This window comes from Argopecten irradians, chromosome 2 (genome assembly GCF_041381155.1).
Source record: "Argopecten irradians isolate NY chromosome 2, Ai_NY, whole genome shotgun sequence".
NCBI lineage: Eukaryota > Metazoa > Mollusca > Bivalvia > Pectinida > Pectinidae > Argopecten > Argopecten irradians.
This window is the reverse complement of record NC_091135.1, coordinates 26,400,429-26,424,234: the sequence shown is the minus strand read 5'-3', so window position 1 is coordinate 26,424,234 and position 23,806 is coordinate 26,400,429. Positions and strand designations below refer to the sequence as shown.

Below are 23,806 nucleotides of genomic sequence, written 5' to 3'. Positions count from 1 at the left end.
GGGGGTCAGAACCAAACTTTATACAAGTTCTGTTCCCCTTCCCCCAAGGATGTTTGTGGCCAAATTTGGTTACAATCCATGCAGAACTCTATGACTAGTAGCGATTTAAAGGAAATGTTGACGGACGGACGACGGACGGACGACGGACGACGGACGGACGACGGACGGACGACGGACGCCGCGCCATGACATAAGCTCACCGGCCCTTCGGGCCAGGTGAGCTAAAAACGAGACACTATATCAATGATTATAATACATGTACAGTATACTTTACCTAGAATATGCGATATCCTACATTATTTAAAAGTTTAAATTGGTGGATGAAGCCTAAAACTCATTTACCCTCTACAGACATATTTAAACTCTTTTTAATCTAAGGACGAAAAAGTTCAATATTATAGTACACTGATGAATAGTTCAATATCGAATGGTAAATCAAGAATGGAAAGTTAGATTATAAATTGAAATTTATGTCCGCCCTTGTGAGATAAAAGGAAATATATGTCGGACCATTAAAGGGAATCGCCGTCCATGTAGGTGGGTGAAAAGAGGATTACAGAAGCGAAGTTCATAACAGTAATATTTAGTTCATTACCATAATCGATAGTCTACGGATGTCACGATGTCTTTTAACTTCAGTCTTTTTTATCCCAATACATGCGTTACATGGGCGTACATTGTTAATGATTGAATGTATTGTAACAGATGTTCCGGATAACCTCCCTTTGGTACTGATATTAAATCCAGTTTTTATTTTGTGAGGGGTTTATAATGTGTCAAACATGTAATATCTAGTAAATTCGTATTTATATTCAATATTTGATTTTTCATGATAAATATAACTGGCATATTTTCTTTCGTTATGATTTATGATTGTTCAATTATTCAATATAACATTACTGATTAGGAGTAAGAGCATAAAATGAACTCAAATCTAAGACACGGTTTATCATTATATTACCATACCTACATTGTAACGGATTTCAACTTCAAAATGTGACGGACAAAGCATCTGCCTGCAAGATCCTCAATTTTGGCGTTACTTCATTGTTTACAGTATGGCCTCACATTGATTACATAGAACAAAACGATCTATACATCGTGTTACAAGGGTGAATTCATCCTAGACAAGAAGATAATGAGATAAAATACAGAACACATATTGATTTCATTAGTTCTGTTTAGGCTTTATTTTGTATAATATCTAAGGGTAAGGCCATTCTGTGTATACATAGTGCAGATGTGTACGGTGAATGTTTGTTTTTGGAATGTCATATTATCCCTATTTTGGTTCCTCGTCAAAGTCCATAGTGATATTTCACTGAAGCATGCTACCAAAGACACCGAGCACCTTATGTCCCCCATTCTCAATATAACGGCACCAGACGAACCTGGTGTAGGATAACATTTAAATGAGGTGTTCTATACCTCTCTTCTGTGTGACAGATATATTAACTACACAGAACCTGTAATAGACTATTAAACAACACCTAAGATATACGAACTACATTCATGTTTGAGTATGATACAGGTCATATTCCTATTACAGTACATGTCTATTTATAGAACATTTCGGATAGTTTCGATTACCCAATATTTATCAAAAGGACTACGGGTGTTGTTTACATGTGGGTTTAAGGTTCATGTAAAGGCTATAAACAGTGATATTTTGCAAGCCTAAAACTCATTACTGTGCTGCAATTGAACAGAACAAATTTCATTAATTGTTGGTATATACCCTGGCTAACTGTCAGTCTTACTGATGATATGTATTTTGTGAAGCTGCTTGTAAAATTCTTGTAAAAAACTGTTGGAGTACCTGGCATACTCACTACTGAACATGATAACATGCTTATTTGGTGCCATCAATGCAATTCACACGAGTTTTATGTCTTCTCCAGAAATATACATTTTTCTCCTATTTTACTGAAATTAACAAGCAGCTTCACAAATTACTTATCAACAGTAAGACAGACAGTTAGCCAGGGTACATACCAACAATTAATGAAGTTAGTTTTGTTCAATTGCAGCACAGTAATGAGTTATAAGCTTGCAAAATATCACTGGTTAAAGCCTTTACATGAACCTTAAGAGTAAATGCTTACACACGTTTCTACTTTGACTTCACTCTCAATCGCTTCTGAACTTAACATGTGCAATTACTGATATCTTATATATCTGTACGGCAAAGAAAATTTCTGCATGTAGACGACAGTATTAAATAATAATAAAGACAGTGATGATTCAATACGACATTGACAAAATCAATTATCACCATTTACTATGATTAAATATTCATTTAGAATTTTAACATACAGTTTTAATTTTTATCACAATTTTTTAAATGGTTAAAAAATATATTTCTAAAATATGCTTTAGTCTTTTAGCATTTCTGACGATTGTGAAAACGAAATAATAAAATAAATAAAAAAAGAAACAGCATGATACTGTTATGCTTAACTGATGATAATGGACCCTTAGGTCTTTGAAATAATAAACTGGCGACACCGCTAATAAGTTGCTTAGTCTCAAAGGTTAAGTTTTTAATGCCTTATAATGCTAATAATGGATATCGATTTTTTTTCATATCCTTCTTCATGGAGCCAAGCATACTAATGGTTCTTTGTTAATTATAGATATGCTGATATTAGTTGCCTCTTACCCGGGTATTAACAATACTGAATGCCACATTTATATAATCATCATCCGTGATGGAGAACTTTGTTATCAGGAGCAGTTCACTTATTGGATGCATTTACGAAATAGTGTGTCTAAGGAATTTAAGTCTAGGTTGAATGTCATCCATAAGTTGCCTGATGACATAAATTACCAGTCATCTTGACGCAGCAAAAAAACCTTTTGCTCATTTTTGTATGTGACAATGGGTTAAGAGTGACTTGCTGGACATTGAAAACATAAACTACTCCACGTGTTACGTCAGTCTTACCTGTGTGTAGGTATATGAGTCCATCAGGTCTGTGTAATGATCTGCTGCCGGGAAGGAATAAACACAGTCCTAGTAAGTAAAGGATCAATACCTGGGACAGGTAACTACAGTCCATCGTGAGACAGTCATCGAATATCGTCTAACGTATATCATCTAATACAATCCCGATCGTCGTACAGCGTCATCAGGACGATGATCGGCCACTGGGGTAAAAGTATAACTCCAGAATGTCATCGTAAATATTCGCTTATGTTCATGTTACCTAAACCAGTTCGACAATCCTCGTTGTATTAGCCCTGCCTATACTACAATAGAAAGCGTTCTATAAATAAATACGTTCGCCGGGTCGATACCCGACATACAGAGAGTTTGTATATTGTGTACATTCTAATGCAGTAGCCCGTGACAGTATCGCCAAAGAGATGGACCGCGTTTTATCGTTTTAGCGTATGTTCATTTATAAAATATTTATTAAAAACATCGCAAGGCAAGGATACGTCAAAACAAGCCTTAGATTGGAATTGTCTCCCTTAATTGTAGAGCTACATTTATGTCGATAGTGAAACATTGCTGAACACCTAAAGCATACTTCGTATGTGCAATATAGGAATAATAACAACTAGTACAAGCTTTCAGTCATTCATATGATCTCCACGGACAGAATATTTACTAAAATATCACAACAATGACAAATGATCATATAACGACCTAATTTTCATATCACTTAAATTTCCCAGGGGATTTTTTTCAGGTTGGTAATATAGGACTAATAACTTTCATCCAATGGCTTTACTAAAATATCACAATAATGGCAAATAATCACAAAATGAAATTATTTTCATATCAATTGAATTTCCCGGTGGAGAACCTGCTTACGTTTCCTGCAAACAGTGTTCATAATTTGTTTTTATTTCTTAAAGCATGCAAATTATCTTTTAGGTGCTGGTTTAAATATCGGTATTTTCATAGCGTCTCCTTCATCGTGTTGCTTGTTTTCTATTGAATGTAATGTCTTTAGCACAGACGGTTGTCGAATTGTTTTCCTTCTGAATGATTATAATTGCGTATGTGCACTGATGCTCAGTTGAACTTCTCTCTTTATGATGTCATTGTGCAATGTTATTGGTGTCATTTTATGCTGTGATAATTGCCGGATGTCTTCTTCAAACTAATGAAAACTCGTTGAAATGCTATAGTTTAAAAGAAAAACTCAGTAGCTATACAGAGATGACTTTATTGCAACATGAAGTCGTTTCTTTAGTATTGATATCCTGATATCAAATTGATAATCAGAAGATATAATCATATCAAATTGATAATCAGAAGATATAATCAGTTACAAAATACGTTCAGTAATGTGATCTGGCTCGGACTTGACGGGAGTTTGTTCAATGGGAGAAACAAAGAGCGCTTAATATTCGTGAACGCTTTGTTCTATTATCCTATCACTTCTTCATACATCAACAATCGAATTCATCAGCATTTGACAATTTGGTGCAATTTAAGTTTTGCTGTAGTTTAAGAATAATCTCAGGATATATTATAATAATTATTATTGTTTTAAGAAATAAACCCATATTATGCATGTAATTTATCTGAATAACGACATTTTTTTAAAACGATATACCCAATTGTATGCTTACAGGAAGCCATAGAGACATAACACCTTTCACGCTTAGGATGTGTTATTGAAATACTAAGTATAAACTCGTTCAGTAAACGCACTTATTTTGTCGCAATCAAATTCTATCGTACAGCTTACCATAAAGACAGATTTGTGCAATCATCACCATGGCTATATAAACGATATGCATAAAGTCAAATTAGCGCAGCTTTTCTCGAGCAAGAAATGCTAAAATAAGACAACCACCAAGATGTTTACGTTTTCGGTAGTTATTTATCATGAATATAACATTTATTACCACTTTGGTATCAGTGGTAATTTCGTTCAGAAATAAGTATCACATGGGCATTTTATTAAATGTTACATCTCTAAGGATATCCCTGGATATATACATAAGGAAAGTAAAGAAGCCGCACTGGCCGGGTGATTAAGATGTTCCATTATATTACCACAAGCACTCCACCTCTAGTTATCTAGTTCGAATCCCATGTGGGACAGTTGCCATAGTTGGTCGATGGTTTTTCTCCGGTTTCCTTATACCAACAAACCTGACACATCCTTAAATGACCATAGCTGTTCGTAGGATGTTGAATTGATAAGAAAAAAAAAACTAGGAAAATAAAGAAATTCTATTTTATGGCTTTACAAATTCTATAAAAGGTTGACGACGTACAGCGACTGCAGATCAACATCAACTGGATGGATTAGTGCGACATCAAACGGGAAACCACACAACTGGATACCGATCTATAAATACAAGTATATCGTTACATCACATACATTATATATATGTTTTATATTTCATTAAGGGTCAAAGAAGTAAATATCAACAGGATTTTCCAGATGACACGGGATCCAATCAAACGTAAGCCTGTTGGATACGAATTACTTCAAATGGTAAATATGGGACAAGGAAGTAATTCCAACCGTGTGGATAAAACAAAATTGTCAAATTTTCGAGGCGATCTGCCCCTTTATCAAGACAAACAAAACGAACAAGATTACATAATAGGATACGAACAGTAATGCGGGACAAAGTAGACAAATATTAAACTATATAGCACAATGGAGCGCAATTTCCCCTTTGGCAGTGGCAGCCGACGACCGGATCTACAAAAATGTATCCATGCTGTTCGGCAGAACGCTAAAATATGAGCGATGACTGGAAAGCCTGCCACGTGTGACGTCAAATGTGTGGCGAAATTTATATATAAATAGTGCTCATTGGTATAGGATGCAATTTTTTGTCGCCTATCTTCTCAGTGTGTTGACAAAGAAGCAAAGTCCCAAATTTAGTTGCCTTTTGCTGGGCAAATATATTTCATTAGTATACTAATTATTAAATATACAAAGTAAATGAACAAATACGACTCCATATAACCCTTATCAAATAACATACATTTGTAATCCCACGTCTATGACCAGACAATATTTCATACACCAAAAAAATTCCCAGAAATACTATTTACTTCATTAATGTTGTATTGATACAAGTTTTACAACCGTCACCAAGATGTCCAAAGACGCTTACAGCTCGTTCAATGGTCATTGTGTTACCTTAACACTTTTAAGGACTCCGCCATTTCTCACACAACCAAAGAACACGCCCGCCATTCCTCCGTTTATCCCGCGATCGTATACAGAAACACCCAGGAGTGATTTGAAGAACGCCACAGGAGTAAATTTTGGTATTTCATCACAGTGATCTACCACCTGTGAAAAAGTATTGCGAAAGTAAAATTAAAGATAAAAATAGACTTCAAGCGCATATTCGTTTTTCATTTGTTTATTATCTGTTTTGCTCACTATGCAATTACTGTTTTGCAGTAAACTTGCTCTTTCACAGATGCAGTAATCTTAATTTTTTTTAATCTCCTATATGCTTCAAAACACACTTAAAATATATTCAACATTATAAATAAGAACAAGATAAGTTAATCATATTATCGATATTTTCAAAGTTACTGAAAACAAAAAACAATGTCTGGCATTCTTTGTTTGACCTCTTATGGAAAAAAAATTCGACGTTTAAAGTTGCTAATAGCCTTCTTATTTTCAATATCTATTGTCACAGTGATGTGACTGATGTCAAAGAAGTCAAGTATGTACTATATTTTATTAAAATTATCACGTCTAATTCAGTCTTAATATTGGCAGTGTGTTACCTTAAACCCGTACAATGGTGTCCATTTGGATGCGGGCGGAGCACGGCAGAACCGTTGTATTATGGCTTCCGACGAATGTGGATTTGTGTCTGGGCAAGGTAGGGCCACAGACGAGTTAAAGTAGGTGTACTTCAGCAAAGCTTTCGTCACCTCCACAGCATCACATGTAGCGTAACCTCCAGGGGGTAACATGAGTAAGTTTATTACGAATCAAATACAAAATAGCTAAGACAATATCGAAGTCGAGAACTTGTGACCATAGAATATAACCGTATTTGATATTTATTTCAGGCTTAGAAGTACATAAAGCTGAAGAAGGAAATCTAAAACAAGAAAGATAGCGAAAACACCACAAGAATAGGGAAAAAAGGAAAGACGGGAAATGCTTGAAAAGAAGAAAAATTATGAAAAAGGCCTTAAAAATAAAGATAACAATAACATCAAAAGCGGAAAAAACAACACGATATCTTTAAGGTGAATGGCGGTACAATATAACTACGCACTAACGACCAAACTGGTGTGAGGATGCTGTACAAAATGACAACACACTTACGATCAAACTGGTGTGAGGATGCTGTACAAAATGACAACGCAAAATGACAACACAATAACAACACACTTACGATCAAACTGGTGTGAGGATGCTGTACAAAATGACAACACACTTACGATCAAACTGGTGTGAGGATGCTGTACAAAATGACAACGCACTTACGATCAAACTGGTGTGAGGTTGCTGTACAAAATGACAACGACACTTAAACGTTCAAACTGGTGTGAGGATGCTGTACAAAATGACAACGCACTTACGATCAAACTGGTGTGAGGTGCTTGTGTACAAAATGACAACGCACTTACGATCAAACTGGTGTGAGGATGCTGTACAAAATGACAACACACTTACGATCAAACTGGTGTGAGGATGCTGTACAAAATGACAACACACTTACGATCAAACTGGTGTGAGGATGCTGTACAAAATGACAACACACTTACGATCACTTACGATCAAACTGGTGTGAGGATGCTGTACAAAATGACAACACACTTACGATCAAACTGGTGTGAGGATGCTGTACAAAATGACAACACACTTACGATCAAACTGGTGTGAGGATGCTGTACAAAATGACAACACACTTACGATCAAACTGGTGTGAGGATGCTGTATGCTGTACAAAATGACAACGCACTTACGATCAAACTGTGTGAGGATGCTGTACAAAATGACAACCACTAACAAACTGGTGTGAGGATGCTGTACAAAATGACAACGCACTTACGATCAAACTGGTGTGAGGATGCTGTACAAAATGACAACACACTTACGATCAAACTGGTGTGAGGATGCTGTACAAAATGACAACGCACTTACGATCAAACTGGTGTGAGGATGCTGTACAAAATGACAACGCACTTACGATCAAACTGGTGTGAGGATGCTGTACAAAATGACAACGCACTTACGATCAAACTGGTGTGAGGATGCTGTACAAAATGACAACACACTTACGATCAAACTGGTGTGAAGATGCTGAAGTAGTTACCGGAGTAGTGGTTGGGAGCACTGTGGTAGACGGTATACCAGACGGCAGTGTAGGACAACTCTGTGGTACGTTTCCTGTCCAAAACATATCACCAGACATAATCAAATATAAGTGGTTAAATAAATTCGAATACTGTAAGTCTAAACAAGTTCCGCAACATTTACAAAAGGCATGGGAAATCATCCTACCAAATCTTAGAACAATATTCCCCTTCTCCCATGCAAGATATTTTGTCATTGTTTAATTTCAACATGCATATGTCTTCCTACACACTCCAAACATTGCCTCTGTTTTTCATTATATATTGTTTTACTAGTATACATAGCAATGCCTATATGATTGAATTGAATCTTACTGATATGTAAACATTTGTTTGCAAAGGTCTCGTTTCATAGTAAAATTATTCAATACCTACTTGATGTGAAAAGTGAATCTTAACAGGTAGAATAAGATTTTGGAACAAATGCGCTATAGTTGCTCATTTGTGATGCATTATTTGAACCTTTTGATGTAACTGCAATTCTGATGATAATTGAAGAAGCTTGTTGGAAGATACCTATATTTGAGAACTAGAACTGAATCATAGGCGTACGTGATAAAACAGATTATAATACGAGTAAAGGAAAGTGTTTGACTCGAATCAAGTGAAAAGAATATCTGAAAATGTATGCATTGTCATGAATTGATGTGTAGCCAATCGCTGACCATATAGCCCTACCTGTAGTCCAGACCCTCTGGTGACGTGTGGGCGATGGTAACGTCCATGATTGTATATAGTCTGGAGGAAGGATGGCAGAGGAGGTGGAAACTGTTGTAGGTCGGCGAATCTGTCACATTATACATCCAATTCTTTTATAATTACCGGTGTTATATAAACAGTATTGTATTGGGATCAAAATTGTATAGGATACTGGTAGTACACTGGTAGACACTGAAAATAATGCAAAACGATATAACGACAAATCCATAAGGTCCCCGTGACCCAGAGCCTGGCAATGGCTTGTAACTGTACCTATGTACAGTGCGCAACCCAAATTTCCACTTATGAACATATGGAAAAAAATTGCTCGCTATACGCCCTAAATACATTACATTTTTTCTATTATTTAGAAAAACAATGTAACCATTTCATCTAAAAATACACAGAATTGATTACGATTTAATTATGACATTAATATATAATTTCATTGAGATCGTTCTAATGCAAGTTTAACGATAAACGATGTTTCTAAATATCATAATCGATTTTTGATTTTAATCTTTAAATCAATCCGCAAAACAATATCCGTTTTACGTTAAACCCATGCGTCATAGAAACAAGTAACAACATAAATTGATTAATATCATTGAATGGAATATCATTCTTATGCATTGAAACTTGACACTTTAAATGATCTTTGTGAATACATGTAATGCAAAACTAATACTAGTATATCAATGTTCACATCTTACCTGGATATCGCCTAAGAAATTGAGACCTTTTATCGGATCGGCGGTCGGCAGTCCTTGAGTTTCGCCTCCAAGAAGTATGTAGTAATTGGAGTCATTAAGCCATTTTGGATCGGCAAGTGCTAGGTACGCCTGTGCATAATTGACACGAAATAAAGAGTTGCTTCAAATACGTATTTTCGGTGTATAGTTAAACCTTTCAGGTAAGGATAGGAAATTATTTTAGGGTCAACTAGCATATAACATTTTTTTTCAAATTGCGCTATCATATTCAATTCATGGATCAATAATACGAACTTTTTATTGGTTGCTTATTGCGTAAATGGAAGGGACTCAACTGCGGTAATCCAGCAGGTGGCGCAGCGCGGGAACTTTAATTTCGACGCGAGATCCTCCAAAAGTTTCAGGTATAGCATCGTACTGAATACCCTTGGCTAGTGAACTTCACTATGTTAAAAACAGTCAAACATGTAAAATTGATGAACATTCCAAGCGCCCAGATTTGATGAGAGCGCCGGATCTAAAATATTTTACCAGTGTGATTCTGCAAGGTACACGACAGAAGCTTTTTACTCTATTGCGCAGACTCGGTTGTACGCGTCATCGGAGACCCACGCTTGAATGTGCAATGCAGCTAAGCGTGGTGCAATCAACCGTGGATTGTACCCGTCACAAGATGACCTATCAATTATAAAACTAAATTGTTTTTGTTGGAGCTGTAACGTTTGGAAATACACAAGACAGGAAAGTTAAAAACAAGCAAATTCGTGGAATTTCCATCCCCCGCTTTCAGGACATATTGTAGGTAAACATTATTGAAGTAAGGTTTAACCTTGGTTTAGACATGAAAAAAATAAAACTGAAGTCTTATTAGGAAGTAAGCCATTTAACTTTGTTACCAAGTTTGAAGAAAATCGGTTAATATTTATTACATTTATTGTACGGAAGTAATAGAAATGACTTTTTTTATTAAATCAAAGGTCCATAACTCTGCTAATTAAGATCTGCCAAAAGTGGCGATCAAACTTGGCTAAGCCATTAAGGCATTTAACTTTGTTACCAAGTTTTAACAATATTGGTTTTAACATTTGTTAGTTATTACACAGAAACTGCAGAAAAATGACATTTGTAGTAAATTAAAGGGCCATAACTCTGGTAAATAACATCCGCTGAAAGAGTTGATCAAACCTGGCCAGGCACTTAAGGCATTCAACCTTGTTACTAGGTTTGTAGAAAATCGGTTTATATTTATGAGTTATTGTACGGAAGTGGCAGAAACTGACTTTTTTTATTTAAGCAAAGGGCCATAACTTCGCTAAATAAGGTCAGATGAAAGTCGCTATCGAACTTGGCGGAGTCCTTAAGGTATTTAACCTTGTTACTAAGTTTGAAGAAAATCGGTTTTTCATTTGTTACACTTATTGCACGGAAATGGCAGAAAATTACGTTTTTAGTAATTCAAAGGTCCATAACTTCGCTAAATAAGGTCCATCAACAGTCGCGATCGAACTTGGCCGAACCCTTAAGGCATTAAACCTTGTCACCAAGTTTGAAGAAAATCGGTGTACATTTGTTACAGTTATTGCACAGAGACGAAGTGTTACAGACAGACGGACAGACAGACACACAAACGGACATACCCAAATTAATATCCTCCGTTTCGGAGAAAGCGGGGGATAAAAAGTTAAGTGAGGTACGTACCTTATATTGTCCTTGGGGCATTCCATCAGCTAGCTGGAACGACTTTGTAACTAGAGGAATCTCTGATGAGCCAGGTTGCCAAAGTCTCTCTGATCCCTTGTTGATATGTAGATCTACCTTGTAGGCTCTGCAAAATGTATAAAAGTCAAGATATCAAGTAGCTCGAAGAAAAGCAAATCGTCTTAAACGAGAAGCATTAAACGATACAACGAAGCAACAGTAACTAGGATTACTATCAGTAACATATTCAATAAATTATGGTCTATCAGCAAATCACTTCTTGGGGGGAAATCAGATTTAATTCCACCTTTAAACGAAAACAATGAACGTCGATTAAAAAAGGGAAGTGTGAAGAGGATGTGTGCAATATTCTTAAATCGCTGAACACAAATAAACCAAGTCGTCCGGATGGCATAGGCAATTTTATCTCGGTACATTGTTCAGAATCACTTTGACAAATGTGGTTTCATATTTTTAATAATTCCCTTAGATCAGAATGTTTACCGACCGACCATGCGGAAAACAGTCCTATCCATAAGAAAGACACCAAACAAGATATGACAAATTACCGTCCTATATCACTCTTATCAAATATCTCAAAATATCTCGAAAAATAGTCTATAAACGTATTTATAGCTTTCTCGTGGTAAACAATCTTCTCATTTAGGAACACTCTGGTTGAAGAATGATTCTACAAGTAACAAATTATCATAGATTACTCACGAAATTTACAAAAGCATTTATGATGGAAAATATGTATGAATCAGTATGATCCGTTTTTCTATACGTTTCGAAGGCATTTGATAAGGTATTATATGGCGTGAAGGACTTGTATACAAAATAGAGAATGTTGGTATCATTTTTTTTAAATTTAATTTACTTAAAAGCTTAGCTCTTTTTCCTTTTGTTTGTTTTTGTTATGGAGTGTTTGTGCGCGTGAGTGTGTGTGTGTGCGTGTTATTCTAATGTATTGTAGTGTATATTATGTATTGTCATATGTGTCGAGCTTCTAGTTGCCCTAGGGATTTTTTTGAAATCCTTGAGGAAAAATAAAGAATTATAACATATCCAGGCAGGACTGCTTATATTTCAGCTCAATCCTTGTAATTCGTAGCCTAAAAACCATTTCTGTATCGGTATCTGTTTGACTGTGTAATATGTATTCCGAAATCATAAAAGTTTTGGAAAACATTCTGCTAAAAAATTATGCGATCGGCAATGTGAGCTCGAACATACTTCACGTACAGCGGAGAATTCATTTATAAATCAATATTTCTTTTACTGACTATTTACTATTGCATATTATTTTATTGCAGTTAAGTCGACGTACATAAATCGTAATGCAAATTAAATGTAAATGATAATGTACATGATGCATAAATGTAATTAGGATCAGCTCCATGGATCAAATTATCATGATTTAAATCACGGACACATTCTTAAAATTCAGTAAATTTCTACTTAATTCATAATACGTGTATTTACTTCTATTCAAAATAAGCCCAATCGGCTTTCGTAGGTTTCAGTGAAAGTCAGCTGTCCATTAAATATTTTTCGTAAACTTAGATCAATCCTGATTTGTATGAACGAAGAACGTCCAATACATGAACTGCATGAGCATATGAGGTATATTAGATATTCTATTATTCCAAAATGACATTTCTAACGTCTCGGGTTACAAACAACTAGGCACATATTGAACATCACTTCGTGTGACCTCTAACGAGCACGACCATTGATTCCTGTTGCTAGACCAAGGCTCATCAAAATGATGTAAAATGCATCAAAATGTTATTTTAACATAGACTGAGTCATATCTTGGTGATGTCACACAAAATTATGAGCAAAAATAAGAAATAAATAAACTCAATCAGTTATCGTTTACATCACTTTTTGAATTGTTTTGATACGTTTAAATTAGCTGCAGATAAACCGTCGGTGACAGCAACACGACCGACATACGGATCTCGGGTAAGGTCGCATATCCCAACAAATAAATGTAATCAGTGTGAAATAATGCCTCATACCCGTGTAGGAGTACTATAACGGATGTATCGGCAGTTGTCGCTTTAATGTAACTGGACGGGGTTTGCTATTCGGTGTAGTTGGGAGGATGTTTCAGAGAGTTTTTATTAAGGAGACAATACGAAATATTGTAGTCTCCCAACATAAATCAATTACCACACAAATCATATCGCATTCAAGGAGGCATTTTAATAGCCAAAGCTGTATATAGGGCATTGCCAATAAATTTATCACTTAGTCTTAAGTTAGCCACTGATTGTAACATCATGTTTTTATGACTGTAACGTCATAGTTTTCAAAAACTGTATAATGCCCAAAACGGTACCTACCCGCAAGGGAGATAACTCTGTAATATAAAAAGACCTAATAGGACCGTATTAACCGAGGTCTCAAGTTATCATGTAGTTGGCTAAGGATGAACTGCTTACTCACACTGTTGTATTAAGTTCTAGTACGAGGAAGATAGCTATACCCCGGGTTGGTGTAGCGAACCCTTTGTTTACTAGGCTGACGTGGAAACACATGCTTTTCCCGGCAATGGCAGCAGTTGGTAGGTTCACCTGAATACAATTAAAATGGCGCCGAAAGGTCATAGTTTTATTATTCCTTTATCATTTATCTTTTGTGTATAAAAATAAATACAATAATTACATACATTCATGATATTCTTTTCTAAAACATATAGTTAGATTGGAAAGCTAACACTACCAATTTCAGTTTCAAAAAGAGCCTAATTTAGCAGCAAATGTATCAGCTTTTCGAGGTCAAGCACTTACCTCTGTGCTATTCTGTATCAAAACATTACCTCAAACACTTTTTGAAAAATATTGATAATGATACTGAAATTTGTCCGGATTTGTCGCATTCCCTTGATACGTTTTACTAATGGAATATAGATAACATTTATAAAGAATTATAAAGAACAGCCGCCTACACCGAATCTATGATTTGTTTATCGAGAATATGGAGGTACGACTTACGGTGTGTAAAAAGAGATGGTAGCCCAGTCGATGATGGATGTTGTTAAAACAGTTATGAGTTCTATACAACTTCAGCGTCTCACCTGGTTCCTCGATATCCAAGTATGTCATATGAACTTTCTCAAATATCTTTATAGAGTCATCACATAAACTGCAATTTATAAAAAACAGACATCGTATTGTCATAATTCCTATGTATGGTTTTAAGAAAATTGTGCATTTAAGCATAGGTAACATGTACGGGTTTCATTAATTTTTCATACATTCTGTCGAATTATTCAGTCATTCAGCATTAAGATCGTCATTCATATAGTATTGTTTATTTAACACTCGCTGTTAACTTTTAAATGGAAGTCTTTCTAGACTTGTGATCGGACGGTTTCTTTCTTCTGAGCTGACTTCAGGTTTACTATAACATACTTCCAGGAATGGATATAACGACAGTGACAGTAAACCCTGGGATATCGAGGGTGTACTTGATATTGCTGATGACAACATCGCCACAAAAGGGTTTTACTAACTCGATGAGATTGGTGACGTTAATTGGATACAAAGAGTGTTTACTTACTATATGAGATTTATGTCGTCAATAAGATTGGCAACGCTACTTTGATACCAAAAACGTTTTACTTACTACATGAGATTGGTGACGTTACTGGGATGACAAGTTCTGCCGCCCATTACGTTATACATCGTATCCACTGTAATATAAGTATGGGGTGGTAGGGTACCAAGGTCCAGTCTAGGAAAGGCGTTGATCAGATGATTGGTATCGCCACCCAATAGGCATTCGTGGAAAAAACCTATAGCAAGGATGGAAGGCGTTATATTAAGGTCATAAAGTGTTAATGATGAGCAGATTAGTGTCATCGTCAGAGACACACTACACTGCGCTACACTATAATTAAATGTAATGTGATAAGTGTAGCGTGGCTTAGTGCGATCAACCTTAGATATCCGACGATGGACTATTGTCGGATTCAGGAATTAAGACTAAGGGGTATTGGATTAACTCACACTACACATATATGACGCGATGGTTGTATTGAGATAATTTGTCAGGGTTAATTTGTTTGTTTGTTTGTTTGTTTGGTTATTTTAACGTCCTATTGACAGCCAGGGCCATGTAAGGACGGCCTCCCATGTATGCAGTGTGTAGCGTGTGTAAAGTGCGAGGTGCGTGTTTTGGGAGACTGTGGTATGTTCGTGTTGTGTATTCTTGTATAGTGGAACTGTTGTCCTTTTTATAGTGTTATGTCACTGAAGCATGTCGCCAAAGACACCAAGCAACACCCCATCCGGTCACATTATACTGTCAACGTGCGAACCAATCGTCCCACTCCATGTATGCTAAGCGCCAAGCAGGAGCAGAAACTACCACTTTTATAGACTTTGGTGTGTCTCGGCCAGGGGACAGAACCCAGAGCATTCCTCACAGGGGCGAACGCTCAACTCGAGGCCAAATGTGAGGCGGTGCCAATGGAGGCATTAGGAAAGATAAAGTCAGTTAGAAAGAAGAGAAAAGATAAGATCCTAAATTTAGTCGCCTTTTACGATCATGCAATAGGGGCAGCAGGTACAATTCTAATGCCCTACCTGCAGGGCCATTGTCAGGGTAGGGTTAAAGTCCTGAATGATCGGTTTAAGTAATATTAATGATTATCAAACACGTGAAGGTTGGACATCCATAAATAAACGTCATGAATGATACTGTTTGTCTGAATTCTGGTTTAATGACTCATTGATCATTAATGCAATTTAAAGCAAACCCAAGGTAGCGATCATAATTTAAAGGTAAATGTTCAAAAATGATTAACATCACAAAAACATAGAAGAATGAAATACAAGATACAACTACATGTACATAACGTACGTACCTACACGTACTTTGTTACTGTTGAAAAGCACGTCGAAGTTAGATGTACTTGTACTGCCCACGAACTCCTGTTTATACTCTGGTTTTGGGACCTGTATTGGACTATGGTGGACATAAAACAGAAGTTGTTGTTTTATCTATAGTCAAGGGAAATCCTCTGTAGATAATTAAGGTAACATCATATTCTTGACTGGATATGAAGATCCTAGTAACGAATCCGCTGCTAGGCTTCAGTGGCAGATTCAGAAATGGAAACTTGAGAGAACTTGAGATTGTAAGCTGATATAATATTTCAAAGTAAGGTGTAAATTTAAGATTGGAGATGAAGAGCGATTTTTAGATTCAATTCGAGAATCAAGAGCAAAAGAAAAATTCAAGAGTTATGAGCGAATTTCTTTTTTCAGACTGGGGAACGAATTAAAGGTATGTAGTTCGTACAACGAAATGACTACCAACAGCCTCTTGACAAATTATAATAATTGAGTATAATAAAAATCTTTATTATACTCAAAGGTCACTATCATTTTCAAAGTTTCGTATTATACTCAAAAGCTCCTTGTTATACTCAATGTTCCTAATTATTTTCTGAGTTCATATTATATACAGAGTTCTCTATCATAATAAGTTTTTAATTATACTCAAAGTTCTTTATTATACTCAATGTTTCTTATAATACTCAACGTTCCTAATTATAATCAAAGTTTCTTATTATACTCAAAGTTCTTATTATACTCAATGTCCCTTACTGTACTCATTGTTCATCATTATACTCAAAAGTTCCGTATCATACTCACACAGATGCCGGGACGTTGTGGAATAGCGCTTTGAGTAACGCTGTGTAAGTAGCATTGGGAGGAGATGTTCCTCCATTGGTGTCTGGTTCATACCACAGACCTGTAGAGAGGCAAAACATAACAGCTGTATACTTTGTATTTTTGTTATTGTATCGTTGGTTTATCTAAATAAGATTATATTTTGGGACATTAAAACAGATATTTAGTATACTTGGGCTGACAGCTAATCTGATCATGTAGGGAAACTTTGGGAAGCAAATACCAAGATAAAAAGATATGCTTGAGTTGATTCATTGTTTCTGTCTTGTCATTTCAAATATCATACTGGCATATAATCGGAATTTTTCTGCTTTGGCTGTCTCACAATAATGCTTTGAAATATAAAAAATATACTCTTCATCATTTGTTTGTTTGTTTGTTTGATTAATTAACGTCCTATTAACAGCTTTGGTCATGTAAGGACGGCCTCCCATGTATGCGGTGTGTTGCGTGTATGTTGTGCGAGGTGCGTGTTTCGGAGACTGCGGTATATTCATGTTGAGTCTTTTGTATAGTGGAACTTTTGCCCTTTTTATAGTGCTATATCACTGAAGCATGCCGCCGAAGACACCAAGCAACCACTCCACCCGGTCACATTATACTGACAACAGGCGAACCAGTCGTCCCACTCCTTTTTGCTGAGCGCTAAGCAGGAGTAGAAACTACCACTTTTACAGACTTTGGTGTGTCTCGGCCAGGGGACAGAACCCAGAGCCTTCCTCACAGGGCGAACGCTCAACTCAAGGCCAAAAGTGAGGCGGTGCCAAGGGAGGCATAAGGAAGGATAAAGTAAGTTAGGAAGAATTAAGATCCTAAATTTAGTCGCCTTTTACGATCATGCAATAGGGGCAGCAGGTACAATTCTAACGCCCTACCTGCAGGGCCATACTCTTCATCAGCACAATTGTTTCAGAAAACGTCGAAAAAAAAATCCTTCTTCTCCAACGTAATTTGTTGATATTAAAAAACTCACTTTAAAGAATAAAGGGGAAAATTCAAATGAATATCTCGATGCAACCATCCATGAAATAAAAGTAGAATATCTTATTTTGTTTTAACCCACGGTCTGACGTCGAAAGGTTTTGGATGAAGGGAACCATGATAATACCAGGCCTATACCGTACTGACCTAATTCTCCCAGGAAGCCTGCCTGTATCGCCACTATAATCCCCTCAAAGTCGTGGAAGATGGGTTTTAGTTGGGTGACATGATTTACTACTTGTTCAATTGTAGGCTCCGAAGTCTGTGCATCGTAGGACGTGTTCAGATTCTAAAAACCAAGAAACAGAAATATTTACAACCCCTTGAAACATCTCTACGTATATTGAACACCATCCACTTGCTCAACTGTAGGCTCCGAGGTCTGTGTGCAGCGTTTGGCATTCAGATTCTAAAACCAAGATGCAAAGATGATTGTATTCTCGTGGTGAAAATATTCTAGGAATATCAATCACCATACATGGTTTGCACAATGAATGCAGACTCGAGAGGAGAATGTAAAATGGTAGTAACCTGAAGGTAATTTGTAAGACAGATTGAAAGTAACACGACCTATACTCACTATGTTGTATAAGAACCTTAATACCACGTTCCATCCAGCGTCGTGTACGGTAGCCATGTCATGGCGTACTCTATCAAGAAAGTCCTGTGACAAGGCATTGCCAAAGACGTCATCTAGTAGATAAAGGCGTAATAAAAGTGTGACACCATCTCGTCCCCTCCAACAGTCCAGTGTCGACTCCTGTAAACAGTAGATAAAGACGTAATAAAAGTGTGACTGACACCATCTCGTCCCCGCCAACAGTGAAGTGTCGACTCCTGTAAACAGTAGATAAAGACGTAATAAAAGTAAGAAACCGTCTCGCCCCCTCCAATAGTCCAGTGTCGTCTCTTGTAAACAGTATATAAAGACGTAATAAAAGTGTGACACCATCTCGTTCCATCCAACAGTCCAGTGTCGACTCTTGTAAACAGTAGATAAAGGCGTAATAAAAGTGTGACACCATCTCGTCCCCGCCAATAGTCCAGTGTCGAGTTTTGTAAATAGTATACAAAGACGTAATAAAAGTGTGACACCATCTCGTCCCCGCAAACAGTAAAAGTGTGACACGATGGCCATCTCATCCCCGCCAACAGCCCAGTTTCGAGTCCTGTAAACAGTAGATAAAGACGTAATAAAAGTGTGACACCATATCGTCCCCGCCAACAGTAAAAGTGTGACACCATCTCGTCCCCTCCAACAGTTTAGTGTCGTCCCCTGTAATCAGTAGATAAAGACGTAATACAAGTGTGACATCATCTCGTCCCGCCAGCAGTCTAGTGTCGTCTCCTGTAAACAATATATAAAGACGTAATACAAGTGTGACACCATCTCGTCCCCTCCAACAGTTTAGTGTCGTCCCCTGTAATCAGTAGATAAAGACGTAATACAAGTGTGACATCATCTCGTCCCGCCAGCAGTCTAGTGTCGTCTCCTGTAAACAATATATAAAGGCGTAATAAAAGTATGACAAGATCTCGTCCCCAAACACAATTTAGTTAATGATGACGAACTTGAAGGACAGTATTGTCTTTGCCGGCAATATCCGTTCTTGAAGTTGAAGTTTAGTCCCGATGTAATTGCCAACTCAATGAATAACATACATTAAAACTTGGCTGTGATGTCATCTATTGCTATAGCTTGAGGTATAGTAAGTCTGCTGCTGTTATCACCTACTGTTGAATACATAATGTAGTTACATTTTGCTGTGGAATAGTATGTGAACTATTCCACGGGAAAAGGTAACAATTCCACAGTTGAAGGTAAATGTAGAGACTGGTGAAGATGGCAAAGCATGTAGTCAGAAATATATCCTCATTCAATAAATCCACGGAGAAATGGATTAAAGATTAACTCATGTACCTGTCAATGTTGTCGTAATGTATTTGTAAACACTGATATATACAAATTTCATCACTTCATTCCAAAATAAATTTCACCATTTCTTTCACAGCCACTGTATCTAGAACCCAGGAAAGAATTCACAAATCCAGCAGAGCGAAGATTAAAGGGACAATTCAGTCTAAGAGTAAATTAGAATTTGCACATATATCGGAAACAAACCTGTTCTGATAGAAATTAGATTAAGTGGTTTACTGTGATATGCCAGAAAAGCTCACTTTAGTGAAATGTATGTAAAATGTTCAAACTCGCTTACTGTCCGCCATTACACATAGTGGTCGGATGTCTTGTATGTCGAACCTTGGCTCTTGCCATTGTTGTAAAGATTTTTTTTTGTATAGAACTTCTTAAATCGCTCTTACAGTAGTAAATTTACCTTATTAGATGCATGTTCTTGTCTAAAAATAATTTCATCAACCCCTCAGTGGTGATGTATTGCATTTGTTTAATGTGCATGACTTTGACTCGTGTATGGGTACAGCGTACATGTTGTACCTGCTTAATCGTATTGATCAACGACTTGGAATTTCAACGGTATCAATCAAAATACTTAACAATGTCGTGAAATTTTTCAATATTTCTTATTATGTTTCATAAGAAATATAGAACAATATGTTTATGCCATATTTTGCTTCGTGATTATGTAACAGAATTAGCCTCACCTAATTGTCCCTTTAAGATTAAATTCCATGACTTTGTTTGTTTGTTTGTTTGTTTGGTTTATTAACGTCCTATTAACAGCTATAGTCATGTAAGGACAGCCTCCCATGTGTGCGGTGTGTTGCGTGTATGTTGTGCGAGGTTTGTAAATTGTGAGACTGCAGTATATTCTTCTTGTATAGCGGAACTGTTGCCCTTTTTATAGTGCTATATCACTGAAGCATGCCGCCGAAGACACCATGCAACACATCCAACCGGTCACATTATACTGACAACGGGCGAACCAGTCGTCCCACTCCCAGTATGCTGAGCGCTAAGCAGGAGCAGAAAAAATTCCATGACACAAATGCTGAATTTTCTGCCAAAATGAAATAACAGATGCTTTATATGATTGTTCCATATTTCGAATATCCAAATCATTTCATATTCCATAAAAATGACATCTATATATCTATATCCCAACACCTTTCGTGAATTTAATCATTTCGAAGGAATACTTCCAAAAAGCACATACTCTTTTGCTACATGATTTCACTGTGTTTATATGTACCGGTAAAGTTATGATCCAAAATATCGGGGAATATTTTGTTGTTTTTGTTCTCTCTAAATTTTGATTAGCTCCCTCTAAGGCCTGTGCTGCATGGGGAAACATTTATGGTCCTCCATGTTGAACAGTGAAAACTAAACTGAGTAAATGTTTCACTGTGAGTACCATATAGTACCTGTGCAAGGATCTTTACAAAAATCATGCAAATCATTTATCTTATTCTTCGAGTGAGATAATGAAATGAATCATGAATAGGTCTCAAATTTAAATAGGTAGTTAAGGTTTACCCGGAGCTGTGGAACAATACACAGTGTAATAGTGGCAAGTGACATTCCGTGCCATGTTTTAAGTATGAGAAACACTTCAAACTGTTGAATAGTCAAGATAACTAATAGTTATCGGCCCTTACGGGCCTCGAACAAATCATTATCTTGACTATTCCACAGTTTTCGAGGTTTCTACTATACAGCAACCCATGGTATGCATTTCTCTAAAATTGCATTATTTTAATTAACATTTTTGTGTAAGGGCCCATCCTTATTTGAAATTACCTTAATCGCATCAAAATCCACTGCATTTGATGACGTCAGTAGTTTATGATAAAAACCACGCCCAGGGTTAAGTAAGACATCATTTCCCTCTGCATATATCTCTTCAGTATACGACCTATAATATTATGAAAATATTTCTGAATTGAAAATTACCATAATTTTCATTTCGCAGTAAGAAATATATTCCGTATGATAAGTGGACAGGCTTTACCAAATACTGTTATTGAAGAGAAGGATACTGGCACCAATTCTCCTTTTGTACATAATGATATTAATGATATTGATAAACGTGATGAGGATAAACTGTTCACCATGTCATCAACCAGAACAAGATGCATGATAGTCAGAAACTCTGTAGAAACAGAGCAAGACAAATGTTACTGATGCTTTATTAAGATGGTAAGAGGTATGTATTATTAATCATATTGCTTACGGTTCATTGTTTATATTTGTACATTGGTGATGCTGAAATTCACTCGAGTGCATGATCTCGAGCTGCTTAACCCGTTGTATTATGTCGTACTAAAAATAGCAGTTCTACCTCTTAGCTTTGGACTGTTATGTTTCTGTCCGGGAACAGTATCCATAAAGAAGATATTCTCGATGGTGAGTCGCAGTAATATAAGATATTAGCATGAATTAAGGAGTTCACAAGGGAAGTTCAAGTTTGAAAGAAACGTTGTTTGAGATAGACCCCTTAATATAAATACTCAAACAGTTCCACGTACGTTACTGGTTTGTATACAATTTAGTAATGCATGTAGTGTCAAGACTTAAAATTACGTTTGAAACTTTTAAATGAATGCATGTTTCCTTCCTACTCAACGTCTCTCCTTCCTACTCAATATGAATGCTTCATCTGTACTAATGTGTTTTTTTCAAACAGCAAAATTTACAAGAATGCGATAAGACTTTGGGTGTAGTCATTACGTACGCATTGCTTGGTAGAAGAGATGAATCACAAACACTTCCGGTTCCGGCGACAAACGGTGAAATACTGACCAATCCTGGCAAAGGAAGTGTGCATGTTAGTCTTACAAAGGTCCATTCTTTTAGAGTGCATTTATAGTTTATAAATATAAAATATAACCAACTTAATGTTTCTATTGCCAATGTTAAAAAAAACTTACGAAACCTGGGGTAGAAGTGGTTTAACATGAATCTGAGAATTAGTTACAGTTAAAATGCACCAACAAGAGTGTCCATAGATAATTTCGGAGTTTTAGTGGTCTAGAAAATCTAGAAGGGAAAGCTTGCAGAGACGGAAAAATACATGTCTAGTACACCTACATAGCTTACTATACACCATGTAGAGGGTCCAAATTGATATCAACTGTAACAAAATCTTAAATCCCTGTGTAACAAATAAGTATATACATTTTGTATTGTTATTGAACACAGAACAATTGATAAGAATATTTACAGAACCAGGAAGCACAATACTGTGGAATGTGTGGTAATAGCAGACTGAGAAGTCTTTTAAACAATTGTTTTACCAGTGAAAATCCATTGTACTTGATATACACACATAATATGATTGATGTGTTTACCTACCGACACAGTAGTAAATGGCGAAGAGTTTAGATGACATAGTCAGTTACAATCTGTCGGTCAGTACGTGTGACACACAACACGTGCTATAGACATTTGATAAAGTCTTGCCTGACATAACTGTAGATAGGTATGTATGGAATGGGATATGGGGAGATTCTAGAGAGGTTTTATTATAGATTGGTTGGTAGAGAATGAAAGAATGAATATGGAAAACATAAATATGTTTCCACTTTCAAAGTGAACTGTTAGATGGCATTTTCTGTTTGACAGGTAGTTATGGGTTAGTATTAGTGAACTGCTCAAGAAGACCTTTTCTGTTAACAACCAACACTTAATATTTTTTCCTGCCACAATGGAGTTTAAAATACACATGCGGCATTCATATTTAAAACAAGAGATCCCAGAG

General features: G+C 36.4%; 2 protein-coding genes across 7 annotated transcripts in view; both read right to left on the bottom strand.

The window, feature by feature from the left end:
- The window catches only part of LOC138314962 (A disintegrin and metalloproteinase with thrombospondin motifs adt-2-like), a 30,833-nt gene extending 27,570 nt beyond the window's left edge, over positions 1-3,263 (bottom strand). For 3 of the 5 annotated variants that reach the window (XM_069255622.1, XM_069255624.1, XM_069255625.1), the window contains exon 1: positions 2,948-3,263. In XM_069255622.1, coding sequence (XP_069111723.1) covers positions 2,948-3,062 — 115 coding nt within the window. In that variant the 5' untranslated portion in view covers positions 3,063-3,263. The remainder of the gene's footprint in view (positions 1-2,947) is intronic. The other 2 variants (XM_069255626.1, XM_069255623.1) reach the window with 1 other exon arrangement.
- A 1,923-nt stretch (positions 3,264-5,186) lies between these two features.
- LOC138314961 (uncharacterized) lies at positions 5,187-23,507 on the bottom strand. 2 transcript variants are annotated; one of them, XM_069255621.1, is made up of 17 exons: positions 23,401-23,507; positions 22,781-22,853; positions 21,847-21,961; positions 18,709-18,888; positions 18,276-18,417; positions 17,109-17,208; positions 16,316-16,416; positions 15,073-15,241; positions 14,439-14,589; positions 13,891-14,018; positions 11,434-11,560; positions 9,736-9,864; positions 9,002-9,110; positions 8,250-8,357; positions 6,737-6,912; positions 6,129-6,284; positions 5,187-5,318 (listed from the first exon to the last, which is right to left on the bottom strand). In XM_069255621.1, the coding sequence occupies exons 1-17, from the start codon at positions 23,435-23,437 to the stop codon at positions 5,223-5,225; spliced, it is 2,097 nt and encodes a 698-aa protein (XP_069111722.1). In that variant the 5' UTR covers positions 23,438-23,507; the 3' UTR covers positions 5,187-5,222. The 2 variants fall into 2 exon arrangements, with proteins under 2 accessions (XP_069111722.1, XP_069111721.1); XM_069255620.1 differs by lacking the exons at positions 22,781-22,853; positions 23,401-23,507 and having other exon boundaries at positions 18,709-19,297.
- Between the last annotated feature and the right edge of the window lie 299 nt (positions 23,508-23,806).